General features: G+C 37.4%; 1 protein-coding gene across 1 annotated transcript in view; it reads right to left on the reverse strand.

The window, feature by feature from the left end:
* Window positions 1-19291, reverse strand: part of NLK (nemo like kinase) — a 178817-nt gene that overhangs the window by 62749 nt on the left and 96777 nt on the right. Inside the window, exon 3 of the mRNA XM_003797166.3 lies at window positions 11880-11935. Coding sequence (XP_003797214.1) covers window positions 11880-11935 — 56 coding nt within the window. The remainder of the gene's footprint in view (window positions 1-11879; window positions 11936-19291) is intronic.

Consider the following 19291-nt stretch of genomic DNA (forward strand, 5'->3'; position numbering starts at 1 on the left):
CTAGGCTCAAGCGAGTCTCCTGCCTCAGCCTCCCAAGTAGCTGGGACCACAGGCGCCTGCCACAATGCCTGGCTATTTTTTGGTTGCAGCCATGATTGTTGTTTGGTGGGCCCGGGCTGGATTTGAACCCGCCACCTTAGGTGTATGTGGCTGGCGCCTTAGCCACTTGAACCACAGGCGCTGAGCCCATAGATTCTCTTATATGACAAGTACCACAGTTAAAACATTTTTAAGTACTAACATGCTTAAGCACTCATTCTGAAATCCTGCATTCTTCTTTGAAAAACAAAAATTCCAAAACCATCAATATGTGAGACTTAATAAAATCTCTTTCCTCACATTTTTTTCTTCTTTCCAAAATCAGGTACACAGGGGAAGGAAATTTTAACCTTGATTTCAGGTCAGAAACTAACTGATCTGAAATAAACATGAGGGTATTACATAGTAAGGATAATGACAATCTGGTTTATAGATAATGTTGACTTCAAACAATACTTTCCACAGGAAAGAAAAATAGCAGTGTGTCACAGAGAGAATTGTGTTCTGTTGTAACAAATGGTCAGCCCTAAACCTCATCATTTTATTTGTAACGAAAAGCACGGGCACCTCTGCAACCAGAAGAAAAAAAAACATCAGTGTGCTTCAGTTAGAATCACTGACCTTTTCCGAAGCATGCCTGTGCTTCTCTACAGAAATCAATGGAATAAAAGGTCACACTGTTAAAATGTTTGAATACAACAATCTTTCCCAGACAAGGGCAAATCCTTTTCTTTTAAAAGTAACTAATTTGTTGTATAGAATGTCAAAAATTAAATCTACCTCAACTGAAATTTAAAACAGATTAAAAAAAATAAATCAGTTCTATCATCAGAAAATAAAAGAAAAAAATGCTGGAAAAGTTGTCATATTACATACTCTGGATACAGCCCAGAAGGTTCTGTCAGATGAGTCCTTGTCACCTAAGCTATTACCACATACGTAATAAAACAAGAAGAACATGCTAAAGAAAATGATGTTATTTCAAACCTCGGCTCTCTTCTTCCCAAAGTGCCCCGAAGAAGGCAAAGTACAAGCTTCCGTGCCTGTCAAATGTAGACGATAGAGCCTGGTGATTAATCTTCCATCATCATCACTTCCTAAAGCAAATGCACACACACATAAATCCAGAGAGTACGAGCCAAGGAACAGAAGCTGAAATGATCAGAACAGTCCCTACTTTTCTGCACATATATAAAAAAAAGGTATTTGAAAGAGATTAGGAATATCCTACTGCTTGAATTTTTTCACTTATGAGGAAAAAGGACAATTTTTAAAATTACCTCTTACTTATTCAGAAGGTGAAGGAGGCACCTGTCAGTCATATAAACTGCATCATGCTTCCTACCGCCAATACAATGAATACTAACACTTTTTCCAAAAGAGCATTCAAATAGGACTCACTGAACCTTTCTGTAACAGATCTGAAAACCTTACTTCCATGTCCAGACAATTCAGTTTCAAATGTCCTTCTGCCCAACAGAATTTTAAAGCATTTACTCCAGTCTGATAGATTGCAATGATGTCATCAAAACAGAGCAGACAGCTGCATGTGGTATACGTACCCGCAACAGTATGCTGAAGGGAGGGCAAGTTTCCTTCCCAACATGCCAATATACATGCGCTTTCTCACCTATCCAGGGCTACTCATCACTGGTGTAGCTCACTTTTGGTTGGAAAGTTTAAAGGACAAAGTTATTATATTGAAAGGAACAGTTTTGAGGGGCAGAGAAGATTCAGAATAAAGAGAGATTCAAACTGTACCAGAAGAAAGAATCGTGGACAGGTACCGTATCAGAGAAGTCTGCGTCTGAGTACTTTTTATAGTAGTAGAGAAGAGATGAAATAAATGGTGGTCCATTTAAAAAGATCTATCTGCCTCCTCTGTCTACATATAATACATGATCCCAACATAGTGCCTAATGCATTTGTTCACAGTACCCACTTACTAGAGAATCACATTATGCTCTTAGATATAACAACATGAGATGTCCCAAAAGTCGCCTGTAAAGGGTGGTGCCTGTGGCTCAGTGGGTAGGGCACCGGCCCCATTTACCGAGGGTGGTGGGTTCAAATGTCGCCCCGGCCAAACTACAACAAAAAATAGCCGGGTGTTGTGGTGAGTGCCTGCAGTCCCAGCTACTCAGGAGGTTGAGGCAAGAGAATTGCCTAAGCCGAGGAGTTGGAGGTTGCTGTGAGCTGTGATGCTATGGCACTCTACCAAGGGCAACAAAGTGAGACTCTGTCTCTTAAAAAAAAAAAAGTCACCTATAAAGTTGTCATACATAGGGAAATTGTAGCTAAATGTACCTTTATGTACAAAATATTCCTTATATCATTTTACAAAATATTCACTACATGCTGGCCACCTCTTTGTAAAATGCTGCAACGAACATTTTGTACATAAAGTTACATTTAGCTGCAGTTTCCCATTTTCCCTATGTATGGTGACTTAGGGGCAACCTTTGGGACACTCTGGAGATTGGTGTTATTTCACATTGCTATTTTATTAGAATAGCTATGAAAAAAAGGGTTATGTGGACCCATGACTACGGATCAGATATGGCTTAAAATTTTGTGGAAAAATAAGAATACGACTATACGTACTGAAAATCCACTTATCCTACTAATATGTAACTGATCTTGTATTGGTTAAAAGACTACCGAACACTGAAAATTTAAGTTGCAGGTAAGTTTTCCTAGTTCTATTTCTATATCTGTGAATGGGGTGGGAAAAAAGAGAAGGGCAGGGTAGCTTTTTATCTACTAGAGAATGTGATTATCATCGCTATTGTAAAACTGGATTACTCTGGTATTATAATTATTTGAAAGCTATCATCTCTATTAAACCAGGAGCTCCTTAAAGGTAATGGTAATGGCAATGACCATTACAATTTTTTTTTTTTTTTGAGACAGAGTCTCACATTGTTGCCCTTGGTAGAGTGCTGTAGCATCACAGCTCACAGCAACCTCAAACTCTTGGGTTTAAGCAATTTTCTTGCCTCAGCCTCCCAAGTAGCTGGGACTACGGGTGCCTGCTACAATGCCTGGCTATTTTTTTTTGTTGTTGTTATTATTGTTTAGCAGGTTTGAACCTGCCAGCCTCAGCGTATGTGGCTGGCGCCCTAGCCGCTGAGCTACAGGTGTTGAGCTGACTGTTGTGAGAAAATATACATAACATAAAACTTACCCATTTTATGTACAATGCAATGGCATAAATCCATTCACAATGTTGGGCAACCATTACCTCTTCCAGGCTTTTTCATTATCCCAAACAAAAACTCTCTGTTAAGCTTTTCAAGTATACTTCTGTTACTGTTATGCCTCACCAAAAAGTCTCTCATTGGGTCCCCAATGCACATTGAATAAAGACTAATTTCCTTAGTTCAACATTCAAAGCCCTCCATGATGTTGCCCCAACGAGTATAATTTCTCATTATCTGTGTATGTTAAACTCTAGCCAACTTGATGTGATTTACTTACCATTCCCTAATTATGCTACTGATACTTATTTCTTCCCTCTAAAATATCTGTTCTCTTCAATGCCACCTGTCCTTGTCCATTGATCCTCCTCTGAAATGTCTTTTCCTTCACAAAGTCTCCTTATTGTTTTTTTCTGCTTGAAGTAACCTCTGCTCCTTTTAAATAGTCCCATTCCACCTGTCTTTATTCTTTTGATACATTCTACCAAATATGACAGTTAATCCTTTACATCTTATCTCTCCCCCATAAACTATATTCCCCTTGAGAAAAGCATCAAGAAGCAATAGAGCATATTGGATTAAGAGCACTCCTGGCTGAATGGGCTATACAATAGGGGTTTATATCACATTGTCATTTCTAAGTGACCTTGGACAATTTAATTACCTCTGTGAGCTACAATTTCATCATCTGTAAAATGGAGATAGGAGAGTACATTGTTGAGGACAGTGCCTGACACATTAAATTTTTCTTAAAAACTACGTAAATAAACTATTCGTTTTTGTAGCTACCACAGTGATTAGTACAGTGCCAGACACACAGTGGTGCTAAAGGTTTGGCTGAATGAATAAACAAGGCTGCCCAGGTATTAACAAAGTGGTGAAGTCAGGAATTCGCTGTCCTAAATTATTCTGGTTTTGCCTTTTCCTGCATTTCTGTCTTAGGCTTCAGAGTTCAGGAGCCAAGATTGGTGACAGCGGTTAAGTGAAAGTTTTTGTTTTAAATCACCAAATGCTTTTCAAGTGATTCAACTTGGAAACTAAAATGATAAATTACGATTTGCGTTCTTTTCTATTATCATATGTTCCAACCTGTATCATAGCCATTATTTATGTGATCGTATCCTACACTAGATTATAAATGTGGAGACACAGATGATATTTATTTTGTCCCTACTCTTTGTCAGGCACTGCCTTAAGGGCTGGCAATAGAACAGAGAACAGAATAGACAAAAATTCCTGGTTCTAGGAACATAGTTGAGCTAATGTTTATGGAATAAAGGAAGAGGGGATTCTTACAATTTGTGAATCTTCAAAGCTCCCAGGATGTAGATTTCTGGTCCTTGCTGGTACTATTGTTGCAGAAAGAGTACACATACATACACACATATGCATTTCACTTGGATTGTTCTTGGCTCTTTACTGACTCCTAAGATTCCCTAAGGATTATAGGGCTGTTTCATAGCACTGTAGACTCTAACTGGCCCAATCTGACACCAAGGGTTCCTCACTGTCTTTATAACAGGAGATTTTTGTTTAAACATTGCCTGCATGAGCCAAACCTTTCATCCAAACAAGGACACTTCTGAGAATGAAAGAAGGAACTTAATTATGCCAGAATATCAGGTAAAATCCAGGGCTGTCTCGACAAATCAGGATGCATGGTCACTCCGCTAGACTCTTCATTTCCACTGGGTTTAGAATATAACTACTTCTAGCACAAAAGACCTGTATCACCTATATTCTTATCCATAAAATGTTAAGATTGTGCTTCGAGTTAAAAATAAGCTTTTCCCTTTCCTAAAACAAACCAAACTTTTATTCCGAATCCAGTAAGCATTCAGTGTTCTGGGAAAGGGCCTGTTTGTATGCAATGTGCAGCATCCAGAATCCTGACTGAAGCATAATAAATAGTTTTCTAATCAAACAATTAGAACTGGTTTCTCCTGGATTAAATTTTATAGGCTCAAAGTCATTACGTGCCAAATTGTTTTCATGCAGATTTCCAAATAGAAACTCAAAGTGAAAAATGAAAATGTAATCCTTTAAAAGCTAAAACATCAGCTCAGAAAAATATATGATCTTTAAAATTAGTGAAGAATATAGTTACTAGGTTGATATATTAGATTAAAAACTATGAAAACAAAAAGCTAGAAGATACAGAGGTCATGGAGAATGTATGCTCCTTGCACACCTGACTTACGCTGTATCTGTTGCATCCTATAGGCAGATTTATGAAGAGTTACAATCCAGATACTGTCTTCATTTTTAGTTGCTTGAAAGCATTATCTAAAAATGCATGGTGTTTCAAAACTTTAGCCCGGCATTTTGGTGAGCGCCTACAGTCTCAGCTATTTGGGAGGCTGAGGCAAGAGAATTGCTTGAGCCTGAGAGTCTGAGGTTGCTGTGAGCTATGACACCACTGCACTCTATCAGCAGGTGAAAAAGTGAGACTTTGTCTCAAAAGAAAAATACATATGTATATATAAAATAAAAATAAAAATGCACAGTGTTTCAAACCTCAAGCTAAATTTTTGGTGGGTACTGATTTAATCACTTTATTACAGTTTAAATCTCTTCTGCGGAATACATAGGAGTAACCTTAATATATGCTGATATTCTTACTGTACATAATTACATAAAAATGCTCACAGAACTCAGATTTTCTAAAACAATATTAACTATTCACTAAAAAAAAAACTATTCAATTAGATTTTACAGCATCAGCTGGCTTAACATGTTTCTTCAACCTTGATTATGTAATATAGCACTCCAATTTTTCTAATCTTAGAAAACAGAGTAATGAATGATGTTACTGTATATATAGTGCATAACTACTTAAGATTGTTATTACTAACAACTTAAGTAATGTAAATATATATTTTTGACTCTGTGTAATGACCTCTTCAACTAAATACACAGCATGTATAGCAACACACTCAGAACTTGCCTAAAACAGAGCCACATACAGACTCTACAGATTATAGTTTCATAAAAGCATAATCCCATGATTGTATATTTAAAATTCAAAATATTATTGACTCTGAAATCTATAGACACAACAATCCTCCAAATTAAAAACAACTTGTCTAGGCCAGGTGGATCACTTGAGCTCAGGAGTTCGAGACCAGCCTGAGCAAAAGAGCAAGACCCTGTCTCTAATAAAAATGGATGGAAAAACAGTCAGATGTTGTAGTAGGCACCTATAATCCCAACTACTTGGGAGACTGAGGCAAGAAGATCATTTGAACCAAAGAGTATGAGGTTGCTTTGAGCTATGATGCCATAGCACGTTACAGAGGGTAACAAAGTAAAACTGTCTCAAAAAAAGAAAAAAATTGTCAGGCGGCACCTGTGGCTCAAAGGAGTAGGGCACCAGCCCCATATGCTGGAGGTGGCGGGTTCAAACCCAGCCCTGGCCAAAAAATAAACTGCAAAAGAAAAAAAAAATATTATCTAAAACCATACATAAATGTGTATGCCATGTTTTTGAGATACTACCGAGGGAGCTACAGACACAAACAGGTAATATATTGAATTCGTATGATAACTTGATGTCCTATTAATCTTCAATATTTTTGTGTTTTAGGTAATTTTTGTGTGTGTGTGTGTTTTCCCCAGAGAAAAAGAGAAATAAGGAGAAATGGGGAAACTTGATTTTTTTGCTTTAGCTACAACAAATTTATTTGCATTATAAACACAGGACACAGAGAACTTCACAGTCAGGACATTAAAGCGATCAGCAGCAAAGGCAAAGCATGTATGTACCTAAGGTATTTCTTACATTTTCATTTAAAAGCTGTCCTATGACAACTTCTTAGTATTCTATACTCCAAGCTAAATTATTCCTTCCTAAATCTCTATATTCCTGTGGCAGCTATCAGTATGATTTCTTTTTCGGTTAAAAGGATTCAGGTTTTTCCAAATGACACCACAACTCTAAGACATTTCTTTTTCTCTCTGCATGATTCTACATATAGCTAAAAATGATAAGATCGAAAACATAAGAATATTGAGGTTTAAGTTTGAAAGATTTTTTTTCTGTCTTTTTGTAGTCAACCAGCTATGGTGAGAATGACATGTCAATTTTTTAACCTGGAGCTAAAAAATTAAGAGGTATGATGAGACCTAATAAAGGAAAATATTTAAGTAAATGATATACCAGAGTGTTACATGAATATTTTATGGCAAAGGTTCTTTACTCAAACATTTGTGAACGATTTTGGAGAAGGGAATTTCACAGAAACATTCTAACTAATGAAATGGGCTAAAATTAGCTACCAACAGCTAATAAACCACCTATGCCACTCATGGTGTTTTTCTTGTTTTTTGAGACAAGGTCTCTGCTCTGTTGCTTGGGCTAGAGTGGAATGGTGCAAACACAGCTCAATGCAACGTCAAACTCTTGGGCTCAAGGGATTCTTCTGCCTTAGCCTCCTGAGTAGCCGGGGCCATAGTCATGTGCTACCATGACCAGCTAATTTTTCTATTTTTTAAAATAAAGATGAGTTCTCACTTTGTTACTGAGGCTGTTCTCAACTCCTGAGCTCAAGAGATTCTCCTGTGTTGGACTCCCAGAGTGCTAGGATTACAGGTGTGAACCATTGCACCTAACCTCATTCATTTTACTTTTAACCTGTCTGTATCTTTATGTTTACAGTGTGTTTCTTATAGATAGCATGTAGTTGGATATTGCTGCATTATCCATTATAATAGTTTCTGCTTTTAATTGATTTTTTTTGGGGGGGGGGAGACAGGGTCTTGCCCTGTTGCCCCCTGGTAGAGTCCAGTGGCGTCATTGTAACTCACTGCAACCTTAAACTCCTGAGCTCAAGGGGCCGTAGCTAGGAATATAGGCAGGCATTAGGATGCCTAGTTAATTTTTCCATTTTCAGTAGAGATGATTCTTACTCAGGCTGGTCTCCAACTCCATCTTTTTGTAGTCAGCCAGTTATTGTGAGAATGGTAAGTGACCCTCCCAACTTGGCCTCTCACAGTGCTGGGATTGCAGGTATCAGCCACCATGCCCAGCCCATTCATGGTTTTAAACCATAACTACGCTAACTTTACCTCTGTTCTATTAGTATTGGAAATAATATGAATTATAGATCTCCCAGACACAACTAAATGATAATTCAATAACAATAAGCAATTGAGAAGGCCTATCTTACAGAGACACATACAAGATTTTTAAAGGAATGAGAAAACCCAAGCACACAAAATTAATGCCTGATATAAATAATTTGTGCTTAAAATTGGATAGAAAAAACAGATAGAAAAATATAGATCTTACATTCTTTCCCCACAGATGGCCTATGTGTAGTAAAGGGTTAACTCAGCAGAAGTGGGCTGCCCAAACCATGCAGATTACAAGTCTTCAGGACTGTCCTCTGACTGGCTCCTAGAAAATAACCTTTGAGCCACTGCAATTTCTACCTGATAACAGTGTCTTACTATAGCTGGGATATTAGCTGTGCCAGATAGTTTATGCTAACAATATTACTTATGGTGAACACCTATTTTATTTGCTTATTGCCTTGGGGCGTGCTATCTCAGTTTGACCACTAGGGGGGAAAGGGAAAAAGAGGGCTGGAGATTGAGTAGCTAAGGTCAGTCAAGGGGCACTCCATGTCTATGTGGCTGATCCACAATAAAAATCCTGAACATCAAGCCTCACATGAGTTTCCCTGATTGGCCAACACTTGCCACCCTGTCAGATGTCTTTGCTGGGAGAATTAAGCACTGCCCATGCAACTCCACTGGAAAGGACCACTGGAACATTATGCCAATCACTTAGTCATTTTCCTTTGTTGATCTTATTCTTTTTTTTTTTTCTTAGAGACAGAGTCTCACTCAGTTGCCCTGGGGTTGAGTGTCATGGCGTCATAGCTCACAGCACCCTCAAACTCTTGGTTCAAGGGATTCTCTTGCTTTAGCCTTCCAAGTAGATGGGACTACAGGTACCCACCTATTTTTTTTAGAGATGGCATCGCACTCTTGCTCAGGCTGGTCTTGAACTCCTAAGCTCAGGCAATCCACTTGCCTCCACCTCTCAGAGTGCTAGGATTACAGGTGTAATCAGGTGAGCCACCACACCCAGCTGTTAACTTAATCTTTATCTTTTTGCTGTAATAAACTGTAACCATGAGGGTTAAAACTTTCCTGGGTCCTATGAGTCCTTCTGGTAAATCATTGAAACTGAGGGTGGTGGTTCCCAACTCATGTATAATAAAGAGAATTTCTTCTAATTTCAAGGTCTGGTTTTAGCAACTTCATTTCCAAAGCAGAAAAGGTACCACATACTGACTGGAATGGCTTCTAGTATGTGGATTTCCCTCCAACCAACTAAAAGTATAAAGAGGGCAGTTTCTTGCCAAGTGTAAGGAGGTATGTCTGCTGAAAGAAGCAATTGCTGCCCAGTTCTTACCAGCACTCTCCTTTTCTTCAATGAGGACCCAGGTAATTTGAGGAACTCTGTGAAATGAAATCATTAATCCTTTCTCCTTAGTTGCTGCTACTGACCTACAGATGTGGAGAAAAGAACTTTCTCAATTCTTCTACTTTTAGGTTGATTTTTTTTTTTTTCCAGACAAGAGTCTCTGTGCCTTGAGTAGAGTGCTATGGTGTAAGAGCTCAGAGCAACCTCAAACTCCTGGGCTTAAGCAATCCTCCTGCCACAGCCTCCCAATTAGCGGGGACTACATGTGTGCACCACCACACCTAGTTAATTTTCTATTTTTAGTAGAGATGGGATCTGGCTTTTGCTTAGGCTGATCTTGAAGTCCTGAGATCAAGGAATCCTCCTGCCTCAGCTTCCCACAGTGCTAGGGTTACAGGTATGAGCCACCCCGCCCATTAATTCTATACTTTTAAAAAAGGGTGTGTCAGAACATCTTGCCTGGCTTAAGGTTTCATCCATATAATGACACTCTTACCAGTCAAGAACTGGTCAAGGGGTCAGTCCTTTAGAATGTGTAGACTAGAGTACCCCAAGTCCACTGAATTAATCCTTTACTTTACAAAAAGATTAATTCCATAAAGAATTTGTGGGTTAAAATATCACCAAGAATTATAGTAGTCCCTTGGTATCTAAGGCAGATTGGTTCTAAGACCCCTGGCAGGTACTAAAATTCATGGATATTCAAGTCCCTTATATAAAATGGCATAGTATTTGTATACAATCCATACAAAATCTCCTGCATGTTTTAGATCATATTTGTATTATTTATAATATCTAATATAATTTAAGTGCTATATAAATAGTTGTTATCATTTGTATTATTTGTTATTTAAAAAAAATTTTTTATCCATAGATGCAGAACCTGCAGAAATAGGAGAGCCAACAGAATAGCATTCAACAGCTTTTGGTTTATCAGATCAAATCATCCCAGCAGTGCTGATCAGTGACAATTCTATAACCTTACATGGTTTCCCAACTCCCTAACCAGCTTAGTTTTATTTCTCTTTGGGAAACTCTTACTTGTTCCTAGGGAAATCAGCAGAGACAACTGTTTACTATGGAATTACCTGACCACCTATGTAAGAATGAAGTGCTCATTTATCATTTATCTCACTGCTGAATCAGAAAAAGTATCTCACTATTATTTTGGTTTCCATTCTAAGTCACACACCTAAAGTGTTAATAAGCAGCTACACTGCACCATGATGAGCGCACCGAATTCAAGGATTCAGGATTCCCTATCTTATTTAAAACCTTTCCCAAGTTATATACAGAAAGGAAACTGGTGATTCATTGCCTAGGAATGTCAGATAGGCTAGATTGTCTCAGTTGTTTTTAATCCATAGTCCTAGGAGCTATTACCATGCATTATTTTACAGTTGATTATTATGCACAATACCTAACACACTATTGTTAGACATTAACAACAGTAACAGAATATTAAAGCCTCTATCTTGAGACAATTACGTAAGTAGGGGTTGAAAATAAAACTATATGCATTCCATGTCAGATCGCATGGAATCAATCCTCAATCCCAACAGGTACTAGCTCTATGATCTTAGTCAAGTTTCTTACCTTTGTGCCTCAATTTCATCTTCCATAAAAATGCAAAAAAACCCCCATAGTACCTTCCCCAGAGGGTTGCTATAGAAATTAAATAAACTCATACATATGAAGAGTTTAGAATTGTGCCTGGCATCTGATAAAAACTTGTAAGTAATAGCATCACAACCACCACAACTGCCACCATTATTCTAAGGGACATAAGACATTTAACTTACATTAGCCTTATAATTTTCATCTTACTTCAAGTATTATAAAAAAGGACAGTATTCACCTTTTAACTGACAGGCAGCTGTTGTTAACACTTTACTGGTTTCTACTACAATACAGCTACCTCATTGGTTTCGCTGCAAAATGGGAGTGGTAATAATCTATCTCGTAAGGCTTTGTGGGGACTAACCAGGATTATCTGTTCAGGTGTCCTGTTCTATGGTAACATCGCATAGGATATATTGATAATACTAAGCTTACTGGATACTTAGTATTTCAAAATTACCTGGTTCCAGTACTCAATCACTTCTGTAAGGATGAGATTTAATATACTTCAAGGCATGAACCCCAAAAGGTGTTAGAAGAACAAATTAATAAAAAATTGTCCCCTTCTTTTCACATTAGGATACATTTCTTCAAAATAGTCAATGTGTGGAGGTTGGAGTATGTCAAGGGCAGAGAGTACCTGAGAAAAAGGGGGGAAAAAAAAGATCAAATTTAGATAACTAAAAAGAAAACAAAATTCAATATAAATGCAAGTCAATACTATCAACTCTTTAATTATTTAAAGCTTAGTTACAGTTGCCCACTAAAATCAACTCAATTTGCCAGACAAGAAACATAGTCCTGAGCCTTAAGGTGGGTTTGCAAATTTACAGTCCTACAGAAAATTCTACTTAGACAAAAATGAGAGAGGCAATTGGGTTACATCACATGCTTTCGAAATCTCTGCACAGAAGAGCAGAATTGGAGAGAAATGCCCCAAAAGTGTTGCTCTAAGAGCAGAGGCCTTCTCTATCACTTCTTCCTTTATTCCTCTGTTCAACAATTATTTACTATTTGCCTTCTAACCAGAAGGCACTGTGGTACGAGTTATACTGATGAACAAAATAGTATTATTCATGCTCTCATGATGAGGGGAGAGGCAAGCATTAAGCAAAGAAATCAATAGATATATCATCACAGATACATAATTATAACATTTATTACTGTGAAGAAAACTTGGAAAGAAAGATGAGGAGAAAAGGCTTTCCTCAAGTGACACTATTCTTAAGATTTCAGCGCTGAATAGGAGGATCCCGGGGTAGGCAATGTAAAGATACTGGGGCAGATTTTATAAAAAGAGAAGCTGGTGCTTAGGGAAAATAGTGGGTAGGAAGAAAATAGACTAATACAAAGTAGAAGAGGAAGACAGAAAATACATCCCACAAAATATCTTTGAATCGTACTAAGCATTTTGGATTTTAGATCAAGTACAAGAAAAGAAGTTGGTAGGGTGAGGAAAAAAGACTTCAACACTTCAGCTACTACACACGAGTGGTACCCTCTGCCCTCCAAACATAACAAATAGGCCTACCTGCCCTGTCAGTTTTCTAGCTAATTTAATCCCCATCTATGATACTTCATGGAAGAATGTGAATCTACCTTGCTAAGCTAATGAGAAATAGTAGACTTAAAGGATATGGAAAAACTATTTAACAGGAAATAAAGTATATGGTACTTATTCAAATTTATGATCTGTAGCTTAGTCTTTTAAAGAAAAACTAAGGAGGGCAATGGACAAGTCTCTGTCTCCTTGGCACCTCTTTTTTTTTTTTTTTTTTAAAGAGACAAGAGTCTCACTTTGTCACCCTCTGTAGAGTGCTGTAGCGGCATAGCTCACAGCAACCTCCAGCTCTTGGGCTTATGTGATTCTCTTGCCTCAGCCTCTTGAGTATCTGGGACTACAGGTGCCCGCCACAATGCCTGGCTATTTTTTGTTGCAGTTTGGCCAGGGCCAAGTTTGAACCTGTCACCCTTGGTACATGGGGCCGGCACCCTACCCACTGAGCCACAGGCACTGCCCAAGAAAAATATTTTTTATCATATAGAATTTCAAACATAAAAAAGGGGTCAGAACAGTATAAAGGACACCCATGTAACCAATATGTGAATTTAGTTATCCATACACACAAATATTCTTGTTTCACCTCTACCCTTTACTCTCTTATATAATTTTGAAATATATATTGCTTTCAGCCATATACCAATATCTGTAATAAAAAAACTTCAAATACTACAGTGATCATATTTGAAAAATGGTTTTTAATATCATTGAATATCTAATTTTCAGTTTCTTCGTTAGAAAACATTTTTGTTAGACTAAATTAGGAGCTAAATAAGATTTACATGTTATAATTTCTTTATGTCTTTTGACTTTTAGGTCAAAAATATCTTCTCTATTTCTTTTTCTTTTCTTCTTGCAATTTCCTTATAGAAGAAAACCTTTTCATTTTAAAGGTTGCTCTTTCTTCAGTCAAGTATTTCTCAGTTTAAAATTTCAAATAAAGATTTATCTTATTACACTAAAATCTCCTGTAATGAAAAAGCCTGTATTTACTTTAAAGCCAGTTAGAGGTTTCTCAATAACATAAATGTTGTTTATAAGGAATGTCTATCTTTCCTTTTTGACTTAAAATATTTACACTTAGAATTTTAAACAGAAAACAGAAGATTTTCGTTTCTTCTAAGAATTTTTATCATGAAAGATAAATTTCTATATTTAAACTAGCCAATAATTAGCCAGCTATATTTTAAAGCTATAAATTCACATATGTTTATTTCTTATTACATGCTAGAAAATTTTTTAACATGAATATTTGATGCTGGAGGAAGTAGATAAAAATTAGTGTTTTACTTGACATCTTTCGGACTCTAACTCTCTACTTGGGCAACATATATTCTGTTGAAGGGGGAAAAGAATGCAACGTCCATTAGACAAAGCTATTTGACACTTCAAATCTATCTACTGTAATTAAGGGTTATCTAGAAGAAAGTGACAACCATGCATTATTAAACCTTGATAGAAAAGAATGGGGCTTTCTTACTTTATGTTTGATGAGGCTTTTTTTTTGTAGAAAAGCCATATAAAACAAGGTTAGAAATCCACGCTGCAGCATTTAGCTGTGATTGTTAGGTTGAAGGCACCATGTTTTAAACTCTGCCTGGAGTTTTTTTTAATGCCTGTTGTTTTATCCTCGTGCTTTTCCCACTCCAAAATGTTTATTAAAGTATGGCATCCCACAGTGTTTCTCAGTGGCAAAAACAGGACTTAGACCAGTAAAAGTGATCCAGAAGTCTCAGGAGTAATGTAAATGAGTAAGTAAAGGAGAAGGAATGGTAGCAGGGTTTCAAATCGCAGCTCTCACGCCTGACTCCCCATTTAAATAGCTGGAGTTCCTCTCTAAGTTCCATCATTATTGGGGGGAATAGAGTATAGATTAACTTTAAGATGTAAATAGGAGGATGCTTGCAAAGATTGGTCTGTAAAGAGTCGAAGTACTCCAAATTACCACCAACTTTTCAAAGGATCTCAAATACAAAAAGGGCAGACTTGTCTAATCAAAAAGTGAGTTCAAGTCTTTAAATAAGGTCATTACCAAAAAACACCTCAGCACATTTCACAAATCTTTTAAGAAATAGACAGAAGCTCGTGTGTATACTGATTTTTAGGATTTTATCCTCCACCGTGTTACAAGATTCGCTATAAACTGGTTACAGTCTGAGCTCAGCATCAGTCAGTCTTTTATGAACAAAACAATGAATTGCTGTGAATAATGTCAATGCTAACTTATAAGGACCAGAAATTAGTTTTTTCATTCATAGAATAAACATTTACTGGGTTTCTAGTCAAGAACTCAAAGACAAGTGTAAGACACATAAAAGGAACCCAATTAAATCTCATGTTTAGGAAAGAAATTACTCCTCCCCTACTCATTCATGCTCAATAGATTCTAAATGTTTTAAAGTAGGAACTATGTTATCTACTTTTTATAGAGTTGCATACAAATAATTTTTACACACACACATATAAGCATGTAAACACCAACCAGAATCTGTCACCATAGATTCATTTGGCCTGTTCTCAAACTTTACACAAATTGCATCATGAAATGTGAAATCTTTTTCCTAGCTCTCTGGGAGGCCAAGGTGGGTGGATTGCTTGAGCTCATGAGCTCGAGAGCAGCCTGAGCCAGAGCAAGACCCAGTCTTTAAAAATAGCCAGGTGTCATGGCAGGCACCTGTAGTCTCAGCTACTTGGGAGGCTGAGGCAAGGTGATCACTTGAGCCCAAGAGTTTGAGGTTGCTGTGAGCTGTAAAGCTATGGTACTCTACCAAGGGCAATAAAGTGAGACTCTGTCTCCAAAAAAAGAAAAAGAAAAGAAATGTGAAGTCTCTGGTGTACAGATTCTCTCATTTACTGCTATGCCTGCAAGATTAATCCATGTTGCTGTGTGCAGCACTGGCTCATTCTTTTCACTGCTGTATAGTATGCGAATACCTGGTTGGACTATACCACTAAGTATTTATCCAGAGGACTGCTGGCAGATACTTGTGTCTAAGTTCTAGCTATTACGTATAAAGCTGCTATGAGCACTCTTACACATGTCTTTTGGGGGATATAGGCATTCGTTTCTTGAGTATATGTATAACAAAAAGTAGAACTGCTGAGTTGCTGAGTATATTTAGTGTTAGTAGAAACTGCCAGTTTTCCTGAATAATTTTATAAATTTATGCTCTCACTAGCAATGGGTAAGCGTTTCAGTTGATCTACATCCTTGTCAACAGTTTGTATTTGCACTGTCAGTAATTTCAGCCATTCTGACTGGTATACACAGTCTGCCAAGAACTTATCCTAGAAAAAGTGCTTGATAGTTCATTGCTTAATATCACTAAAGTCACCTTCAAAGTACTCCCCTTGGGAAGCTACCCACTGATGCCAGTGCCTAGTCCACCCTTCAAAGCAATTTTGGAACTCTTGTACTGGAATGACCATCAGAGCTGACACTGTATAAGGTCCAACAATTAAGTTTGTGAACTTGCCACCAGGCATTCACTTTGGCAGCACTGTACAAACAACTCAGTAAGGTTTGTATAACCTTAGTATATTATTCTGTTTCATAGCTGTGATCCTGTTGACATGTGGTGGTGTCTTGCTGTGCAGTGTTCATTATTGCTGTTGTGTGTTTTTGTGTACTCTGATGAGTTCCAAAATTGCTCTCAAGGGTGGGCTAGACACTGGCATCAGTGCATAGCTTCCCAAGGGGAGTACTTCAAAGGTGACCATAGTGAAATTAAGCAATGGGGTATGAAGCACTTTTTCTAGGACGAGTTTGCAACTTTAATTGTCAGATCTCATATAGTGATATCTCATTATAGTTTTAATTTGCATTTCTCTCATGACTAATGACAAACACTTTTCATATGTTACCCTCTTTTGTAAAATACTTAAATCTTTTACTGGTGATCAAAACATTTTGATTTATAGAAGTTCTGTATACAAATAATTATGATATTTAGATACAGAATTTTAGTCTCAATGGGTGTAGTAGCTCACACCTGTAACTCAGCACTCTGGGAGGCTGAGGCAGGAAGACTGCTTGAGCTTAGGAGTTCCAGACCAGCCTGAGCAAGAGTAAGACCCTGTCTCTACTAACATTAGAAAAATTACCCAGTTGTAGTGGTATGTGCCCATAGTCCCAGGTACTTGGGTGGCTGAGGCGAAAGTATTGCTTGAGCCCAGGAGTTTGAGGTTGCAGTGAGCTATAATGATGCCACCGTACTCTAGCCTGGGCAACAGAGTGAGACTCTGTCTCCAAAAATAAAAAATTTTAAAAAGTCAAGTAAAACACTGATTTCTAATTATCTTCTTTACACACTAAATATTCATTTCAAAACTTGTTCTAGCCCATAGTATATTTTGGAAATCAAGTATTTTGTTGGATATGTGCCTAAGGTTTGTCTTTTCATTCTCTTAACTTTTTTTCTTTTTCCTTTTTTTTTGGACACAGGGTCTCACTCTGTCACCCTGGGTAGAGAGCAGTGGTATTACCGTAATTCACTGCAACCTCAATCTCTTGGGTGATCCTCTTGCCTCAGTCTCCCAAGTAGCTAAAACTTCAGGCAGCCACACTGCGATGGCCAGCTAGTTTTTTTCTATTTTCAGTAGGCATGGGTCTTACTCTTGCTCAAGTTGGTCTCCACCCACTTTGGCCTTCCAGAGTGCTATGATTACAGGTATGAGCCACTGTGCCCAACCCACTCTCTTAACTTTTGATTAACATTAGTTCTTAACGTTAATGGTATCCAAATTAACATGTTTTTTATGGTTAATACTTTATTTTATTTATGGTTAATCCTATCTTTTTCATGGTTAATGCTTTATTTGTCCAATTGAGACTCTTGGTTTACCTTAGTCATGAAGATATTTGCCTATATGTTTTATTATAGAAGTTTTATTATTTTACTTTTCACATTTAAGTCTATGAGCCATTTTGAACTAATTTATGAGTATGGTGTGAAGTAGGGACTAGGATTTTTTCTTCATATGGATATCTAGTTGACTTAGAAGTGTTTACTGCAATGGCCATTCAGTTCCCCACTGAACTGCAGTGGCATCTCTTGTTAATCAGGTAAATATGTTTATGTGTATACCAGTTTACAGGCTTCCTATTCTGTTCCAGTAATCTATTTCTTTGACCTTGTTCTGATACCTTGTGCTTGATATCTAGGATTGAGTCTCCAAGCCTGAAAGCAGTCTCAATACTTGGTACTATGAATTTCTAACTGTATTCAAATTTATTTATTCTTTGAGATTGAGTTATTTTAGATCTCTTATATTTCCATACATTTTACAAGTTTGTGAATTTCTACATACATATACTGGTAAAACCCTGCTAGGATTCTGATTAGAATTACATTGAATATATAGCTCAACTTGAGGAGAAAAGGCCTATCAACTACATGGAGTCTTCCAACCCATAAACATGGGAGATGGCTCTATGCATCAATAATCTGCCACAAACTAAAACCAAATCCCCTGAAAAGTAATCCACCTCCAGAGCATCCTTTGTTTTTTCACATTCTTCAGCAGCTGCCCAACGAGTATTAGTTAGCATACTAACTAGTATTACTTAGCAGTTAGTATTAGTAATGGCTGCAGCTGAACAGCATGTCTGCATTGAGAGAAGAGTCCTATCTATTTTTCCCATATTGATAAGATTTTCTAACTAACTTAAGAATCCAAAGAGGCCTTGTTTGAGTTAGGTTAGACTACACACACACACACACACACACACACACACAAATGAAAGAGCTTTCTTTGTTTGCCTCATTCTACCCCTCTCTATAGTGCTCTAGAGCTAAGGTTGGGAAAAAATAACCCTGAGAGAGATCACTGAAGTTATTGTCATTCCAGACCCTGAAATTTCTTTTGTTCTGTCACTTTCATTCCCTTATTCAATTTTCAAATAGACTGATTGTCTAATACGTGCGTGGTGCTACTGCCTAAAGAAAGGAAAATGCCCAACATTTGTAGTACAGGGGCTCTTAGGAGAAATCAATGGGCCCTCAAGGGGGCTTTAAATGGGCTGTAGAGGACAAGTGAAAGCGTAAAATGACATAAAAATTCCATACATGTGCATTTTTTGAGAGGGTTCATAGCTTTCATCAGATTCTCAAAGGAGTACCAGATTCAAAAAAAACCCTCAGTCATCACTTTCCATACTGATCGTATGACAAAGTATATTACAGGTACATAGATGGGTATAGAGATTGTGCCAGATTTTATAATAGCTCAGATTTTGATCAGATACTAGTAATAAGTCTAAACAACAATCTTTAGAAAGTTAAGCCCGCTTCTGTTTCCCTAAGTTACTAAAGCAAGGTGAACTTATCCTTTAAGATGGTGAAGGAGCTACTCAGATGTGTGTTATATAAAAATTCAGTCTGATAACCTGAATCAATGTATCTGATATAATGACTTTGAAGGTTCCTTTCGAAA

The sequence above is a fragment of the Otolemur garnettii genome, unplaced genomic scaffold, assembly GCF_000181295.1.
Source record: "Otolemur garnettii isolate 467f Iridium unplaced genomic scaffold, OtoGar3 scaffold00112, whole genome shotgun sequence".
Lineage (NCBI taxonomy): Eukaryota > Metazoa > Chordata > Mammalia > Primates > Galagidae > Otolemur > Otolemur garnettii.